Consider the following 19,171-nt stretch of genomic DNA (forward strand, 5'->3'; position numbering starts at 1 on the left):
AGTAGGTTTTTAATTTTCCATATATTTATCATTATCATAAACAGTGCTGTATTGAATGTGCACAGAGATTTTTCTGCATGTGGGATTGCTTCCTTTGGGTAAATTTCTGGAAGAGTAGAAATACTTGGTCAAAGGGTATTAAATTTAGTATTCATGACAGTTGTGAGAAAAAATTGCTCTCTTGTTGTTATTACTAAAAGTAAGTGAGATACGTGACTCTGTGTCCATGTTCCTGGTCTTTAGATACCGATGTTTCTGTGGGAGTACAGGCAGCTAGCTCCGAGACTTGAAACGAGGGATAAGGAATTTATCGAAAGTTTTGATGAAAGTTGGCTTATAACTGATCCCAAGAAGAGTCAGAGAGAGGCTGCTCTTCTCCACGGGATTCTCTGTGCTCTGTAACTCCTTTCTAATGCTGAGGCTGTTATTTGGGGGAAGTAGATTTGAGTATCAGAAGTGTTGTCATAGAATAGTTACACTCATTTTAAGCTTGTTTGGAGAGTCTTTGTTAACTTTTCTAAAGTAACTTAATGTTCCCACTTCAAATTCTGTTTTCTGAGAATATTTGTAGCCAGGCAGATTTGGGATGTGTGAGAGTTCTGACTTCCTTCACTATCTAGATTTCTATTTACAGCATGAGTTGTTTTTAGACATGTTTTATCAATTTAAAATCCAAGGCAGCTTTGCGTGCCTGCTAACGCAGCCTTCCTCACTGGTGCTTTCTTTTAGGTTTAAAGACACTATTGTAAATGCCAAGTACGGAGGGCACACAGAGGCAGTGCGCCGGCTGCTGGGCCAGCTCCCCATCAGTGCCCAGTCTTACAGCGGTAGCCCCTACCTTGATTTGTCTCTCTTCAGCTACGATGACAAGTGGGTGTCTGTCATGGAGCGACCCAAGACTTGTGGAGATCACCCTATCAGGTACACCATCACTGCTTCAGCTGCTAACTGCCTAAGGGCTAAAGATGGCCCGCTTTCTCTCTCTCTCTCTCCTTGGACCTCATTCCACTGTGACTGTGCCCACTTGTACTCATGGGTTGAATTGGAAGGACAGGCTGTTTCTATATGTGGTGAGTGCTTTTGATCATGTAGGCACTAGTCTCATAAATTAAGTAGCTCTGCTCTTTGCTTCTCGTCAAAACATCCAATTCAGATAAGTGTTGTTCCTTTTTAAAGATATCCAGGGTAGGAAAGCACACACCATTTCGTAGTAGTGTTTATAGTTGAGACTTCCTAATTTTATTTCACTCAAATGATTTTATCCCCTCATGTTATTTAGTAGAAAAGATAGCAGAGATAATTTGGGGGAACAGGCAGGTTTTGGAGAAACTCCTGCTTCCTCACTTGAGAAATTTTGGAGTGTAGACTACTGTGTTATTGCTAGAACCTTGAAAACTAAGCAGTCCTTCCCTCACAAATGTCCACTCCACAGACCCCCCCCTTCTCTCCGTTTTGGGAGCTTGTGTTGTTCTGTGTGCTGTGTTAGGTCCTAGGGAGAGGACCTGTACCACCACCACCTATGGGGTGATTTCAGGGGAGGTGTGGTCCTGGAACCCTTAGCTGGAGAGTGGAAGGCCTTTTTCACATGGAAACAGTGGTGGGTAGTGTTTCATGATCCAGCTTCATTGTGTATTAAATAGGCTTGTGTAACACATTCTAAACAGTTAATCACCGCTCATGGTATTTCCTTTGGGAAATTGCAGCCATGTTCCAAAAACCAGTTAATTTTTTTTTAATTATAGAATTTATTTATAAATTATAAATATATAAATTTAATTAATTTTTTTTAACATATAAAATGTGGAAGAGTATAATGAACCTGCACGTACCCATCACCCAGTTATAACAGTTATCAACTCATGGTTAATGTTGTCATCTCTTTCCATCCACTCCCATCCATCCCCCCCAACTGCCACCCTTGATTATTCTGAAGCAAATCTCAGATTTTATAACATTTTACTTATAGATATTTCGGCATGAATTTCTAAAAAATAAGGACTTAGAAAAATATAACCTCCATACCATTATTCTGTCTTAAGAAAATTACCAAAACTTTATGACGACCACCAAGTACCTAGTTTTCACATTTTACTGTTGTCTTTTAAATATCCTTTTTATGGTTCCATTTGTTCCCATCAGGATCATACATTGCATTTGGTCGCTACTCCCTTAAGTCCATTTTATCCTATAGGTTCTGCTTCCCTCTTATGTTCCTGGCAGTGAAATTGTCCTATAGTGTTGCCCACATTCTGGAGTCTGCTCACTGCATCCCTGGAGGAGTATTTACGATTTCTCTCATCCTCGCACATTTCCTGTGAGCTGGTAGTTAGATTTAGAAGCTCAAACAACCCACTTTACCTTACAAGCCCTTTGTGTGTTGGGGACTATGTGGGTAAGGTGACTGTGGTTTTCACACATAAAAGCATATCACGGGCCTCGTTTGACATTGTCAAGGTAGCATGAGATACATTCCTCTCCTTTCTAACCTGCCTTTCTAGTTTGAAAAGAGTAACCTAAGTAACAAATTTGGGAATGCCTATTGCCGCTGACTAAAGGGGTTTTTCACTTATTTTTAATTTAAAATGAGAAATGTGCGGATACTAAAGGCATTGGAAGAGGAAATGCCATGACTTGAACACCTGTATTGTATGTTCCATTCTAGTCTTTGTCAGTACGCATGTTCACATGGACATTGTTGTAATCCTGGTTAGCGTCGTTCTTTGTAGCCTGCTTTTTTGTGTGTGTTGTTACATAGTCCTCAGAGTTACAGTCCTAATGACAGCATATTATTCCCTCAGTTAGATGTACCGCAGTTGACTGAACTAGTCCCCTGTCACTGAGCCTTTATTCTCCTGCATTTTTACATGGGAGCTGTGCTGGAGTTGCCGTCTTTATCCATATCACTCTGTCCTCCATTTAAATTAAATTCTGAGGATATAAATTCATGGAACTGGGATTATTGAGCCAGAGGCTATGAATATCTTTATATCTGCCATATGTTTGCTTTCCAAAAGGGAAGTTATAGACCTCTGTAATTCAGAGCTCTTCATTTTCTAGGACTTCCCTTAATTCAGCCCCAACCCCTGAACATCTCTAGTTCCTGATACCCAAGGACGCTTATTTTGCGTATGGGAAAATGTCTTCAAGTATGGGGACGAATGGAAGTATTAGATGAAAAATGAAGAACTACTTAGTATTTTGTTTTTGTGTGTGAAAAAGAAGGACCTTCCGAAAGAATCTGTTCTTAAAAATGAAAAACTCAAATATGGGCCAAGATCTGCGCTGTCCAGGATAGTAACCACTCACCACATGTGGTTGTTAAGCGCTTAAAATGTGACCAGTCTATACTGAGACGTGCTCACGTGTCACACATCAGATTTCAAAGGCTTAACACAAAAAACGAATGTGAAATACCTCATTAATTTTTTTTTTTACCTGGATTATAGGTTGAAACAGTAATAGTTTAGATACCAGTATTGGGTTAAATAAAATATATTACTAAAATTAATTTCACCTTTCTCTTTTTACCTTTTTTAATGTGGCTACCTGGAAATTTAAAAGTATACACGTGGCTTGCATTTCATTTCTAGCCTGGCCTAGACAGTCTCGGGGCAGCTTTTCTGGAAAAGGGTAGGCTGTAGTTAAGGCCGTGACTAAGGGTCATCTTGGGAAAGAGAAATGACCCAGTGATTCAGGACAGCGCAGTAAAATTCATAATGCCCCTGTGCATAAAATGAGCTGCTCAGACGAAGGCGGTTTTGCATTTCTGGTAACCTGGAGCTGATGTAAGAGGAGATACTGTAAGATTAAATAACGAGTTGCTGCATTCTCGTGCTGTGCAGATTCCCAGATGGTGGTGAATATCTATACCATCTTCTCTTTCTCTCCTTGTTCTGTTCAGGTTCTATGCCCGGGACTCTGGTCTGCTCAAGTTTGAGATCCAGGCAGGCTTACTGGGCCGCCCCATCAACCACACAGTGCGACGCCTTGTTGCCTTCACCTTTCACCCGTTTGAGCCTTTTGCTATTTCGGTGCAGAGGACTAATGCTGAGTATGTTGTTAACTTCCATATGCGACACTGCTGCACGTAGGTGCCTCACCAAAGCCCAATTATCTGGTCTTCCAAGACCTTGCCCCCCGCTTATCTCGGTGGACTCTGAAGCAAGAGCTCCTGGCTGCCAGCTTTGTTGGTTCCAGACTGTGGTGCCTCACATGGGGAGAGCCAGAGAGAGGAGCGAGGGGTGGCTCAGCCTAATGGAATTGTTATGGTCTCCAACTACTGATTGATTGAAAATCCTCTGGTCTTTTCCCTGTGGGAATGTCCAGCATTAATTAAGTCCATTTAATTTTTGTCTTATTTTGCATTTTGTTGCTATGAAGATGAGAGCATTACCCCGTTCCCCCTTGGCGTCCGTTCTTTGGCATTATGGTATATGCAGTCTGAAGCAGGGATGTCTTGTTGACTCACGGGAACTGTGCACATCCTTCCATGTGGCCGACAACAGGGCTGTCTTTATATTAAAAAAAAGAATAATAAAGCCTTGGTATTTTCTTACTTAGATATATCCCGTTTGATGATTGCCTTATGTCCTGATCTCACCGAATGCTTTTCACCTCTGTGGGTTCCGGGATGGACCGTGAAAGGGGCTGGAGGCCGTGGCTCCTGCAGCCACCCTGGGGAGAACTTAGTGGTGTGTGCCAGTGTGGAAGAGCCTTCTCGGCCAGGACTGTTTCCTTCCCTCGGGTTTTCTCCTGGTAATTGTTACAGCTGGAGGAACTGGGCATAATTGCACATTGTCATGAGGAAGCATGCTCCCATCTGTACCGTCTGTGTCATGCGGGTGGAGGAGTGAGCAGTTCTCTTTGGCCACAGCACATACAGACGCTGTGTAGCACGTACCGCGACTGGGGAGAGAGCTGGCAGGCTCCTGGCGTCGCCGAAGACGTCAGACCGGTTGTTCCTGGACGACCGAGCCATCACAGCTCCTGCAGACACCTGCTGGGCCCCGGCCCACCTCCTTCTGTACGGTCTCGGCCGGTGTCCTCCAGCGGCCTGGTCAGGCTGGTTATGTTTCATTTGCGTAATGTATCCACCATTTATGTAGTAAGCTTGTTCAGTAACCTCTGACTTTGAAAGCAGCCTCGAAATGTTGGGTTTCAGAGCAGGTTGTGAAAGGTGCCATGGATGCAGATGGATTCTGTATCCCTCTGACATTCCTTGGGAACATGACAAATGTGGTGTGAGACACTGAGCCCCACTAAAAGCAGTTCAGCTCATTTCATCATCTTCGGTATTGAACAGCTAAATTCACTCTCATTCAGCATTCAACACAGGATTTGAGCACCTAGTATGAGTCAGGTAGATGCTGTGCTCTGATGTGGAGGATGAGGAGAGAAATAGAGAATTTTAATGCAGTACGGCCAAAGCCCCTATAGCGGTTGTCTGGGAATGGTGGAGGAGGATGAAGGAGAGATGGAGAAGGAAAGCTCTTCTGGGGAAGGGACGCTGGAACTGGATAAATGGGAGTGTGTCGTGTGAACCAGGGCCGAGGACAGACGTTTCAAGGAGAGCTCCAGCATGCCCAAAGGTGTAGAAGCATGAAAAGGGCTGTCAGGGCTGTGGAGTGGTAAATAACAGGGCTGCGGCACGAGCTGTGGGGGAGGCCAGGGGAATGTGGCCGAATCGTGAAGAAGAGTCTTGTGCGTGGTGCTAGGATTTTGTGCAGTGGAAGAACTAATCCGAATTTCACAAAGACCGTGTTTAGCAGTCCGGAAGTCAGGGCACTAGAGACTGGAAATAAGCCGACAGGCCTGTAGGTGGCAATCCAAAGGAGAACGGGAGGGTTAGGATGACATCCCTGGGCGGCATCGGGAAGGGTGAAATACTGAGGCATCCTCCTAGATTCTTTGTAGGTCGTAACAAAATCAGGGTCCCACAGCAGTCACGTTTGTGGGGCTCAAGGAATCTTTCTTTGTAGACGCACTTTACCTGCAGCTTTGTCTTTGTACTGGGTCGATCAGTTGTGCCTGAGGGACTCGCAGCGTGGAAAGAGCACGGAGTGTGAAGTCACTTGGGCCTCAGTGTGAATCGCCGCCTTCCTGCCCATTAGCTCTGTGACCCTGGGCCCATTTCCTCGCCTTTTTGAAGCTCAATTTGTACTTCCCTCCACCTTACTCATCCACTCCCCTGTTCGTATCTTTCATTACGTCTGACTACTGAGCAGTCCTCATATACCCTCCTCGTCTGTTTATTCTCCCACTCCCTGGAATTGCTGCTTGACACCTTCATTTCTCTTCACAACTCCTCGTCCCATTTCTCATGATCACCTTGCCCCCCACTCCGTGACCGAAATAGAAACAGGTGGGAATTCCCTTATCTTTCACCATATCAACCACATGACTTGGCATGTGCCCTCCTTCCCTGCCTTTCCTCCCGAGTGAAGTAGCCCTGCTTCTATAGCACGCCAGCTCCTCCACCTGCTTACTGAATCCTGTCTCTTCTTGACTTCTCCATGTCTTCGCTCTGGCGATGATTCTTTCCTGCATCTTCCTCTTGATAGGTCATTCCTGTCAGCACGTTAGATACCCTCCAGGATCTTCTTCCGTTAAAACCTCCTGCTTTGGCCTCTTTTCCCCCGTTAGTTACCGCCCATCTCTCTGTTACCCTTCACAGAAAAACTTCTCAGGAGAGTTGTCCAAATTAAACGCTGTCACCCCACCACGTTCCATTTTTCCTCTGCCTGTTCCACATAGGCCTCAGTCCTCCCACTCCACTGAAACTTGTGTCCAAGTGACTCCAGGTGCCAATTCTGCGCTCACCCCTTTCCCTCTCATACTCAGCCTCCCGACGTTAGGCATAACTCATTTCTCTCTCTATCAAGAACCACTTGCTTCTCTTGGTTTCCAGGACAGTACGTGTTTCTGGTTTTCTTCCTGCCTTGCTGATTGTTGCTTCTTGGTCCTGTGCTGGCTTCTCCTCTTCAGTTCTACGTGTAGGTACTAAGTGCCCCAGCCCTTGGCCTCGGATCCTCACTTCATTTCCTCTGTCTGTAATTTCTTTAATTGATCTCTTCCATTCCCCAGGTTTTAAATTCTAGCTATATGCTGATGTGTCTCAAAATTATAACTCCAGCCCTGACCCCTCCCTTGATCTCCAAATTCCTATATCCCGTGGCTTACGTGGCATCTTCATTTGAATATCTAATAGGTGTTTCAAAACCAGCACATCCAAAACAGTGCTCTTGATTCCCACCGCCACCCCCCCAACCTGTTTTTCTTTCAAGAACTACCATATGGCTTCAGTGTCTACCCATTTACTTCAGGCAATAACTTAGGAACTGTTTTCAGTTTTCCTTTTTTCCCATCCCCTTCCTCTCCCCACACCACCCACACCTCTGACTTCACTCTGGGGATATGCCCTGGGCAGTCTAAACTAAGCATGGTAATCTTATACTCCTTGTTAGTGACCAGAACTAGAACTAGGTCAAGAGCAGTTGGCAGAAGGGATTAGTTTACAAATGTCATGTGACTTAAGTCAGGTCAATGATACTGTGAGGTAAAGGTTTCTGGAACTGCTGGGGGAACATTTCTCTTTTGAAAATGTCAGTGAGGAACCATGTAGCCCATAGTTCCACTATCCACCACCCATGATCCTATCCAAAAAGAATCAGCCTGAGGAGGAAGCTGACCTGGAGGGCAGAATGGAGAGGAAAGAACCCGGATCACAGAGGACACGGTTGACTGGATCACACAACCTTGAAATCCACCTTATAGCTGGATTTCCAGTTCTGTGAGACAATAAGTTTCCATACTGTTTAAGGCACTGCGAATTGGGTTTTTTGTTTCTTATAATTGAAAGCAAATTAATGGATGCAAAGAGGAAGGCTGGTCCCCTGTGGAAAGAGTCATGAAATTCCTGCTGGCTGGGTACCTTCTTAGATTGGGTTTGAAAAGGCCCAATTATGATTCCTGTTCCTGGATTTATGTAAGATGCCTGGCTCGTCTATAGCCCCCTGCATCCATACCTCGGATGGCCTCTTGTACCTGAAAGGATGTAACTAAAATGAGAAAGCATTCAGCTCATGGAGCACTTGACCCATATGAAGTTCACAACCCCTACGTGTTCATATTAACTTTGTTTCTAAGGGATTTAAGGCTGCTCTCAGTAAATTCTAGTGCCTTCTCTCTACAGATGTCCAGTGAATCTCAAGAATCTTTGGAGAAACAAGTTCTTTGGAATCAAAGTGTTTAAGAAAAGCAGAGACTTCCAGGGATATCTCTTTCAGATCTCAGTTCTTCCCTGAAACTCTCTCCTCTCATCCCTACTCTACAGGGGCCGGCATGTCAGTGATCAGTGCCAAGTTGCTCTGGACCTTTGAGAGAAAGGCTCCATTTAAATTCAGCAAAACCTCTTTCATTCAGAGTCCTTGTAGAGAAGCACAGTGTAAATCAGTGAAAAGCCTAAATTAGATAATTTTTAAAAGAACAGTAGCTTCATTATTTTCAAGTACACCGAGTAACTCCATCTCAGCCATGAAGTGTTCCTTTGTAGAAGCCCTTAGAGACTTTTCCTTAATGAATGGATTATAATTATTGGTAATCAGCATAACAGTTCTCTGCACTACGTGCTTCGAAAGGAGTTGAGCATATTAAGTGATTTTGATGTTCCAGAGGGCAGTTTTATTTACAACATTCATCTGCACAGTGTATACCCTTTATAGCTGTAACCCTCTGCTGTTTAAAAAAAAAAAAAGAAAAAAATTCTGAAGACTCCATCACACGACATTTGATTATCAGAAGCAGAAATAGTGCAGGAGGAGAGAGATACATAGTAGGACTCGTTCTTTACCCGTGGTGTCCCGACAGAACTGCAGGAACAGCTCAGGCTTGCGAGTGGGGCCAGGTGCAAACCCTGGGCTTCATAAAATAACTTGACTGAGTTCCAGTTTTTCTGTAAAATGGGCTGATGTTTACTTTGCAGGGCTGATGTGAGCACTAAATGAGTATTAATTAAAGCTCTAAATACAGTAAGTACTTAATAAATGCTAGCTGCCTTTCTCTAGATTTCTTGGTCTGTGTGGGAGGCTCCTGCCTCTTTCATGTTAGAGAGACTATACTCAGCCCCGATGGTGCCTCTTCGTTCCTTGCTGATCGAGAAGCATGAGCTTGCCCCTTCTCCAGGCCCAACCCTTGCACAGGAGACCAGGGGCTTTTGAGGTGGTGCCCTTCTACTGCCACAGCCTCTGTCCCCGGCAGAGCCATGTCTGAGAAGACCAGAACATTCCTGACCTTCTTTGCACCAAGGAGCTTTATTTGCTGAGAGTTTGTTGTTGTTGATTGTGAACATGTATTAAGCATTTACTGTGGGGCCAGAAGCTAGGTAAGTACCTTATATTGGAAGGTGTTCCTTTATTTCATCAATTTGGGGATGCATTTTTCAGGATTGGAGTGTATCTAATATCAGTGTCTTATCAGTGATGCTAGACAGTGACTGTGACGTCACTCCTCTTGTCACATGTTCATGTGACACACTTGTCATCAGCCCTGTTGAGTAATATGCATTGGGGATACCATGTGCATGCTATTTAAAATGTCTTCAAAAAGATTACACTGTGATTTGGTGCTGAAATGAAAGGTTATTTTGTATACAGACAGGTACAGATGCAGAGTAGCATGGTTAATTTTGGTATTAGTGAAGCAAAGGTTTGCCACTGAAGGAATGAATGTGAGGCCATATATTTTTGCAAAGCAGCAACCAAGGGCTTTTTGGAACTAAGAAAGAAAGCAAGATAACCACTGGTAAATGAGGTTTTATTGGCATGCTGAGATTAGTGCACAAGGATTGCCTGTCAAACACCAAACAGGGCACATGAATGAAGGGAAAGCTATCACATGCCTTGGAATAAATGGAAGAAGTTTTAATGCAGTGAGAGGCCTGGTGTGACCAATTCATGCAAAGCACAGGACTAATCACTAAGGTGTGAACCAAAATTGTCAGAAACTTCATGCTGACTTTGAATAGAAGCTGATTAACTTCCAGGGGCCATGTGATTCCAAATAGGAAGAAGATGACACTAGAGCTGAAGTCAGATGAAAAAGAAAGAAACTGGCTGTTCTTCAGCATGCCCCTCCTGCCTCTAACTCCAAAAAAAGGCCTAAAATGCTCTTTGGATAAGTATATGTTTTAAGGGTCCTAGGACTTGTTTTAATTCGACACACAGACATGGAGATGACTGTCATGAAGGAAGAAGTCTGTTTTCCTCACAGGTCTCTAGACACAGGAGACATGGCGTGCCTTGCTTCCGTGGGGAAGCACCTGGGTCACTCAGGAGGTAGGGGAGCAGGGGAAATGTAGGTGAGGGCCTTTATTGCGGTTTCTTTTTCTTTTTCTTTTTTTTTTTAGAGCTTTTTTTTTACGATTTTATTTATTTGTTTGAGAGAGAGAGAGCATGAGCAGGGGGGAGGGGGGACAGAGGGAGAGGGAGAAGCAGGCTCCCCACTCAGCAGGCAACCCGATGCGGCACTTCATCCCAGGACCCTTGGGATCATGACCTGAGCCAAAGGCAGACGCTTAAGCGACTGAGCCATCCAGGCTCCCTTTATTGTGGTTTCTATGAGAAGGAGCAGGGCAAGGTTGGCTAATGGGAATAATTTTGGTGTGCTCTGGAACATAGGGACTGTTCTAGTTGTCTGATACCTGGCTCTGAGGTATTTGGGCAGGCAGATAGTGGCCCAGAGTGTAAGATTACCATAAAGGAGGTGGTTGGGGTATTGGCTCTGGATTGGTTGGTGTGCAAATAAAGGCACACTCCCAGGTGAGTTGTTTGCTATCTCTAGGAATTAGCTAACCCTGGGAGGGCCAGTCCCTATAGGGTCAGTGAGGTCCTAACATGTCAAAGCATCAAAAAATAAAAGGCATGGTTAATACAGTATAAAATAGTAGTTCCAAGTAATAAGAAAGCCTTGTCATGGTATTATTATCTGGGTTCTTTTTTGTTAGTGACGCATTGTTGGTAGCCAGCCTCCAAGGCGGCCCATCATGTTTCCATCTCCTAGATTTATTCTCTTGTGTAGTTCCCTCCCACGTTGGATCTGGGTTGGTCTGTGTGACTAATACAAAAGTATTAGTGTGAGCACAGGTCTGTGTGACTAATACAAAAGCACAAGTGTGAGCGAGTCACTTTCAAGTCCAGGTTATAAAAGGCATTTCAGGGCTAGGCTTCTGCATCTACTCTACTCCCACCCCCCACCCCTCCTTGAATCACTCACTCAGGGAAAGCAGCTGTCATGAGGACATTCAGGCAACCTTCTGGAGAGACCCACTTGGCTTCTTGCTAATAGCCATGTGAGAGAGACATTTTGGAAGTGGATCCTTCAGCCTCAGTCAAGCCAATGGATGACTGCAGCCTCAGGGGAGACCCTGAAGAGGAACCACCCAGCCAAGCCACACTCAGCACAGAGTCCGCTTGGGATTCTCTCCCTTTACCCCTGCGCCCTCCCCCCGTCTCTCTAAAATAAATAAGTAAATATTAAAAAAAAAAATTCTCCCTCTGCCCCTCCCACTCATGTGCACATTCTCTCTAAAATAAATAAATCTTAAAAAAAAAAAAAAAAAAGCCACCTAGCCAAGCCACTTCCAGATTCTTGACTCTCAGAGACTGTGTGAGATAAACGTTTTATGCTGCTGAATTTGGGGGGTAATTTGTCATATAACAATATATAATTAACACACAAATAATGGTATGTTTTGCATTATAACACCTTGTATTTGAAAAATGCCGAGACTAAGTGATTTGCTCATCATTACGTAGGTAAAACTGTAATCCAGCCTGTGTCAGAATCCATTCAAATCCTGGATTTATATAGGTCTATTTTACTGATTACCAATAACATTAATAGGGAATTCTGATGTTTTTGTGCTTCTGTGTCCACTCCTTCCCTTACAGGGGGCACGACCAACAAAGGTATCTTTTATTTGAGGTTGAAAATATATTCCACATATTTCTCCCTCTTCACACTAGTGTGTAGGTTGGCTTATTTGTTCACTTACGTATTTCAATTTTATTGAGGACCTACAAAGTGCCAGGAACTAAGAACATAAGAATTTGTAAGTAATAGGCCCCAACCTTTGAGTTTTTGAAAAGGTTTCCGAATACAGCTACACCTCAGAGATACTGCAGGTTCCTTCCACAGCACTGAAAGAAAATGAGTATCCTGATAGAACAAGTCGAATGTTTTTGTTTACCTGTGCACATACAAGCTATGTTTGCATTATGCTATAGTCTGTTAAATGTGCAAAGTATGGCTAAATAATGCTATCGTCTGTGCTTTCAGTGAGTTGTAATGTTTTTGCTGGTGGAGGGTCTTGCCTTGGACTGGTGGGTGCTAAACGTTGGGGCAGTTTCTTAAAATAAGACAACAGTGAAGTTTGCTGCATCGATTTGACTCTTCCTGTCATGAACGATTTCTCTGTAGCAGGCAATGCCGTTTGATAGCCTCTTTCCCACAGTCCAGCTTCTTTCAGAATTGGAGTTTGTCCTCTCAAACACTGCAGCTGCTTTTTCAACTAAGTGTATGTAATATTCTAAATCCTTTGTTGTCATCCCAACAATCTCCACAGCCTCTCCACCAGGAGTCGATCCCATCTCAAGAAACCACCTTCTTTGCTCTTCCACGAGAAGCAGCTCCTCATCCGTTCAAGTTTGATCATGAGATCACAGCAGTTTAGTCCCATCTTCAGGCTCCATGTCTATTCCTAGTTCTCTTGCTGTTTCCACCACATCTGCAGTGACTTCCTCCACGGACGTCATGAACCCCTCAAAGTCATCCACGAGGGTTGGAATCAACTTCTTCCAAACTCCTGTTAATGTTGATATACTGATATTTTGACCTCTTTCTGTAAATCACGAATGTTCTTTTTTTTTTTTATTTTTATTTTTATTTTTATTTTTTTTAAAGATTTTATTTATTTATTCATGAGAGACAGAGAGAGAGCGGCAGAGGGAGAAGCAGGCTCCCAAGGAGCAGGGAGCCCGATGTGGGACTCGATCCCAGGACCCTGGGATCATGACCTGAGCTGAAGGCAGACGCTTAACCATCTGAGCCACCCAGGTGTCCCAATCACGAATGTTCTTAATGGCATCCAGAATGGTGAATCCTTTCCAGAAGGTTTTCAATTTACTCTGCCAGATCCAGCAGAGGAATTACTATGTATGGCAGCTATAGTCTTACAAAATGTATTTCTTAAATAATAAGACTTGAAATTACTTCTAGATCCATAGGCTGCAGAATGAATGTTGTATCAGCAGGTGTGCAAAGAACATCTGTCTCATGCATCTCCGTCAGCTCTTGGGGGACCAGGTGCATTGTCAATGAGCAGTAATATCTTGACAGGAATCTTCTGAGCAGTAGGCCTCAACAGTGAGCTTGAAATATTTAGTATGCCATATTGTGAACATATGTACTGTCCGGGCTTTGTTGTTCCGTTGATGGAGCACAGGCAGAGTGGCTTTAGCCTAATTCTTCGGGTCCCTAGGATTTTCAGAATGGCACATGAGCGCAAGCTTCAGCTTAAAGTCAGCATCTGCATTAGCCCCTAACGGTAGAGTCAGCCCGTCCTTTGAAGCTTTGTAGCCAGGCCCCGACCTCCCCTCTCTGGCTGTGAAAGTCCTAGATGGCATCGTCTTCTGATAGAAGGCTGTTTGGTCCACACTGAAAATCCGTTGTGTAGTGGAAGCACCTTCATGAATGATCTCCGCCAGATCTTCTGGAGACCTCGCTGCGGCTTCACCTCGCAGTTTGGAGTTACAGAGACGGCGTCTTTCCTTAAACCTCATGAACCAACTCCGCTAGCTTCAGACTTGTCTTCTGCAGCCTCGTGCCCTCTCTCCGCCTTCACAGAATTGAAGAGAGTGAGGCCTCGCTCCGGATTAGGCTTTGGCTTAAGGGGATGTTGTGGCTGTTGGCGCTTCTGTCCAGACCGCTAAGTCTTTGTCCATATCAGCAGTAAGGCTGTTTCACTTGGTTATCATTCATGCGCTCGCTGGCGTGGCACTTCTCATGTCCTTCCAGAACTCTTCCTTTGCATTCACAACTTGTCTGTTTGGGGCAGGCGGCCTGGCTTTCGGCTTATCTAGACTTTCAACACACCTTGCTCTCACTGAGCCTACTCATTTCTAGCTTTTTTGAAAGTGAGAGATGTGTGACTCTTCCTTTCACTTGGACACTTAGAGGCTATCGTCGGGTTGTTGATTGGCCTACTTTCAAGTAGGGATCAGGGAGGCCCGAGGAGAGGGAGAGAGAGGGGTGAACAGCTGGTGGACGGAGCAGTCCGAACACACACAAAACCATTACATAACATCAAAGATCACGGGTCACAGATGGCCCTAATATAATAATGAAAAACTGAAATACTGCACGAATTACCAAATGTGATACAGAGGCTCAAAGTGAGTAAATGCTATTAGAACAATAAACTTGCTAGACGTGGGGTTTGCCCTGTGAAACCGCGGTGTCTGAGGAATACAATAATATGAGGTATGCCTGCGCCTTTCTCCCAGTCTTAAAGAGAGAGGTGCCCTGGTGTCGCTCTGGCTCACCCATTGCGCCTTCAGTGAAGCTGCCAGGTAACCAGTCTGAGCGCGGAGCAGGGAAGAAGGAGCCACGGAGTGGATGGCCGTGTTGGGGGAGCCCGCGGCTTCTCTGTGTCTTGTTTTACTGACTCTGATGATGAAGGCCTGGCTGCCACCAGAAGCGGGGTTCCTGGGCCCTGTGCTGCACGTGCTGTTCGTCTTCCTCAGACTAGAGATGTCCTGATCGTCAGCTACTGTTTCTCTTCCAAACTTAGTAATTAACTTCCCAGGGTTAGGAGAGGAGACAGTCACTTAGCTTCAATTAATTGTTGAAAGAGCAGAGAGGGGTCTATGTTTCTACTAAAAGGAAAAAAAAAGGGAGGGATTGGAAATATTCTGAGTGGGGGAACGCAGAAGGAAAATAAAGGTGATTTCCAAACTCAGTTTCTTCTCTCTTGTCTTTAAAGGTTTTTTTGGGGGGGGGGCGGTGTTAGGAGGTTTTAAATCTGTCCTTAAGGAAGGATGTATTACTCAGAATAAGTTGCCTCTAGATTGTTTTCCAAAGTCAGTTGTTAAAAAAAATTTTTAAATGTCAATCTGGTTAAATTTTTTTTTTAAGAATAAAGCTTATCTGAAAAGTGATTGTCAACTCAGGGTAGGTTACAGATAAAATCGAGGTAGTGGGCATGTTAGAATCTTGAGGGAAGTTTCTTTGAAAAAAGTTGATATTTTTATTGGGAGAATGAAAAAAATGTTAAGTTTTCATATTACAGATTGCAGAGAGTTAAAAAAATCTCTGATGAGGCTATGCAGAAGAAAAGGATTCATAATTGAGACACATCTCCTCAAAATCTTGGAGGGACATGAGATTGTCCTGGTTGTCAAATAGGGGGATGAGTTTTAGAAGGTTGAAAAGTGTTGTGTTAGGAAAATAGTGATTTTTTGGAAAGGCAGAGTGGAAAGAGCTGGAGTGGAACTCAGGTACATTTCTGTGGGTCTTGCAAAGAGTGGGTTCCGGGAAGGGCAGGCAGAATGCCAAGGTCAGAGAAAGACGGGAGACCCTCACAAAGTGGACCGGTGATTACCCAGGTGCTCTTGGCTTCCTGATTTCGGTTTATAATTGTGCAGTGAGTAAGCCCCTTTTCAGAAGTGGGGGAAAGGGGCATCTGGGTGGCTCAGTTGGTTAAGCAGCTGCCTTCAGCTCAGGTCATGATCCCAGGGTCCTGGGATCGAGCCCCGCATCGGGCTCCCTGCTCAGCGGAGAGCTTGCTTCTCCCTCTCCCTCTGCCTGCCACTCTGCCTACTTGTCCTGTCTCTCTGTCAAATAAATAAATAAAAAATATCTTAAAAAAAAAAAAAAAGAAGTGGGGGAAAAAAGCCAATGAAGTTGAATACATACAAATGGAAACTTATGGGTCTGCCTTCAGCTCAGGTCATGATCTCAGGGTTCTGGGATCGAGCCCCACATCAGGCTCCCTGCTCAGTGGGGAGCCTGCTTCTCCCTCTCCCTCTGTGTTCTCTCTCTCTCTCTCTCAAATAAATACATAAATAAATCTTTAAAAAAAGCAAAAAACAAATGGAAACTTATTCATAACAAAAATTATCAAAAATCAAATGACAAATGACGAGACATTTATCAAAGGATTGATTTCCTTAGTCTAAAACATTTTAAAAATATATAATGAAAAGATGAACAATCCCAAGCGAAAAATGGGCAAAGAGTCTTATTAGCAGGGTGTTCACAGAAACAATAAATACACATGATCCAGAGCTATATGAAAATGTTTGTGATACTTATTTTTCACCCATCAGATTAGCAAAGGTTAAATGTTTGATGACCCCATATCATCAAGAATGTAGTGTGCTCTCCCCACACTGTTGGTGGGGGAGTAAGCTGACTCAGACTTCCTGAAGGACAAAAGAGCAGTGTCTTTATAAAGGCTCATTTTTAAAACCCAGTTAAATTCTATGTATTAAGCATACGTGAGCAAGACTATGTGCAAGGCTATTTCACTGCAGCTTTTTCATTATGAGAAAGCAGAAACTACTAACTGCGCATCCATAGAGGACAGACAAAATAAATGATAAGATGTCCATAAGATCGGATCTGATACAGCTGTTAAAAATAACGGGGCAGGTCCATACATACTGATTTGGAAAGCTCTGTGAGCCATTACTAGTAATTGAGCAGCTGTGTTTAGTGTGATGCCATTTTTTGTAAAAGTAAAAAAAAAAAAAAAAAAAAACCTAAAATATGTACTGAAATTGAAGTCAGTATAGATAGAAATATACACATGCTCATCGAGTCGTAGACGACTTTGGAAAGCAATACTGAAGATGCTGTTAACAGTAGTTACCTCTGGAGAGCAGACCTGGGAGCAAGGGAAGGTGGGCATTTACTTTTTAGCTTATTTCCTTTATCTTTGTAATTCTTTAACGTCAGCATGTATTACTTAACATTTTTAATGAGTTTTTTTTTCAATTTTTTTAGAAATTTTATTTTATTATGTTATGTTAGTCACCATACATTACATCATTGGTTTTTGATGTAGTGGTCCATGATTCATTGTTTGCGTATAACACCAGTGCTCCATGCAGTACGTGCCCTCTGCTATAAAGCACAAACCATAAAATGTACCAGCGTATCTCTTCGCGTACAGTTCAGTATTGTTAAATATATTCCCATTGCTGTGCGGCCAATCTCTGCAGCTTTGTCATCTTGCAGATCTGAAACTCTATACCCATTAAACAGTAATGCCCCATTTCCCCCTCACCTGGCCCCTGGCAACCGCCACTGTGCTTTCTATGAGTTTGACTACTTTAGTGACATCATGTAAGTGGGATCATACAGTATTTGTCCATTTCGGGGTCTTTTTGTGACTGGCTGATTTCACTTAGCATAATGTCCTCAAGGTTTGTCCGTGTTGTATCTGTGTCAGAATTTCCGTCATTTTCAAGGCTGAATAATATTCCATTATATGGTATACCACACTTTGTTTATCCATTCATCCATCAGTGGACACTTGGCCTGCTTCTGCCTCTCGGCTATCACGAATAGTGCTTCTGTGACCATGAGTATGCAAATATATCTTGGAGATCCTGCTTTCAGTTCTCTTGGATATAGACCCAGAAGTGGGATTTAATGGGTTTTTTAAAAAAGTAGTTAGCCAATGAATTGCCCTGGAGCAGCCGAGGTGGTGTTAGGTGCGCACCCAGTGGGCTAGTTGAGCTGCAGCATCTGACGCCGGGGTTTTGTTTACTAGCCCCCGGGGGCTGAGCAATTTTCATTCCTGCCCCACGAGCCTCTCCTTTGTACAGACAGGAGGGGCCTTCGCAGGCTTGTGCACCCGCTGCTCCCTGCTTGCTCCTGCCTGCATTAATTCAGCGCATTTCTGTGGCTCCCCGAAGGAGGAGATGCTGCAGCAGCATTTAATTAGCGGCCAGGAACATGCTTTCCCAAGGACGTGACTTATTTCGCAGCCAGCTGTTGCCAGTGGCTTCCTAGCAACAGGCAGCCCTCACATCTGATTGCTTCTCTCCAGACAAGGGGGTGGCCAGTCCACCTGCTGTCACAGCCTAGCATGGGAGCGCGGGCAAGGGGTCCCTGGGTTGAGGGCTAATTCCCTAAAAGAAGTAAGTGATCTGAACCTGGTATTCCTGCAAAGCCAGATGTGGTGCCTAAACCTCTTGACGCTTGAACTACCCATCCCACCCCTCCTTCAAGTTCATGATTAGAGCAGACAGAAAGAACCTCACTAGTTATAACACAGAGTAACATGGTCTAGAGAGGTCCGCTGGGATTGTGAAGTGCAGTGGAGAGACTTTGGGGAAGAGAGCATGATCTCCCCCATAGGAGGCAGAGTCTGCCTGTCAGAATGGACTTGGGGGTGCCCTGGGAGCACCCCGTCTTGGACAAGGGGAAAAGGAAAGCCTCATCCCTGGGTTTCCTGAGGCTCTGGAAAGAGGGCGTGGGGAGGTAGATGTCAGTGGCATCCACCACCCTGAACCTGAACTTGCCATTCCTCGCGGCGTCTAAGAGATGGCGGCTCAGGGGCCTGACTTCAGGCCCCGATTCCTCCCAGATGCTTCTTCCGTAGAGGCTGCAACTGGATGTTGTGAGGCAAAGTGCTGCTCAATGACACGCTTTATTTGGCACATGTGGTGATTTTACAATTTTGAGGATTTGTAAAATATCCTGCTTTTTCATGCCGCCATCAGGAGACCCACAGCCCCGTGGTTAGGGCCCCTCTAGACTAGCTTGTGTAACCCCACTTCACGCCTGTTGCACGCCCATCTGCAGCCACAGGGGTGAGGGAGGCTGCGCCTGCAGAGGTCCCCTTGTACTTACTCATTCGTTCCACAAATGTTTCTGGAGCTGCTTCGGCATGTCAGAGCCTGAGCTAGGCACTGGGCTGAAAGGACCAGAAGGTGTGACCTTTGCAGTCCTGCATTTCCGGACCCATTGGGGAGTTAGACAAGGAGATGGGCTGGGGATTCACTGAAAGCAGCTGAGAGACAGGTGCACAAGGGGTCCTGGGAGCAGAAACCCGGGGTGGCTGACCCACACTGGTGGGGTCAGGGCCAGCTCTGGCACAGATGCC

At 44.5% G+C, this 19,171-nt stretch overlaps 1 protein-coding gene across 5 annotated transcripts in view; it reads left to right on the forward strand.

Annotated features, from left to right (window-relative positions):
• DET1 (DET1 partner of COP1 E3 ubiquitin ligase) overlaps positions 1-18,880 on the forward strand; it is a 35,568-nt gene extending 16,688 nt beyond the window's left edge. For 4 of the 5 annotated variants that reach the window (XM_045899433.3, XM_064569911.1, XM_064569910.1 and 1 more), the window contains 2 exons: positions 730-921; positions 3,902-4,555. In XM_045899433.3, the coding sequence (XP_045755389.1) occupies positions 730-921; positions 3,902-4,091 (382 nt within the window). In that variant the 3' untranslated portion in view covers positions 4,092-4,555. Of the gene's footprint in view, positions 1-729; positions 922-3,901; positions 4,556-12,619 lie in introns of those variants that run through there. The other variant, XM_054513325.2, reaches the window with a different exon arrangement.
• The last annotated feature ends 291 nt before the right edge of the window (positions 18,881-19,171 follow it).

This window comes from Mirounga angustirostris, unplaced genomic scaffold (assembly GCF_029215605.1).
Source record: "Mirounga angustirostris isolate CCGP_5_RB_7025 unplaced genomic scaffold, mMirAng1.0.hap1 SCAF_9, whole genome shotgun sequence".
Classification (NCBI taxonomy): domain Eukaryota; kingdom Metazoa; phylum Chordata; class Mammalia; order Carnivora; family Phocidae; genus Mirounga; species Mirounga angustirostris.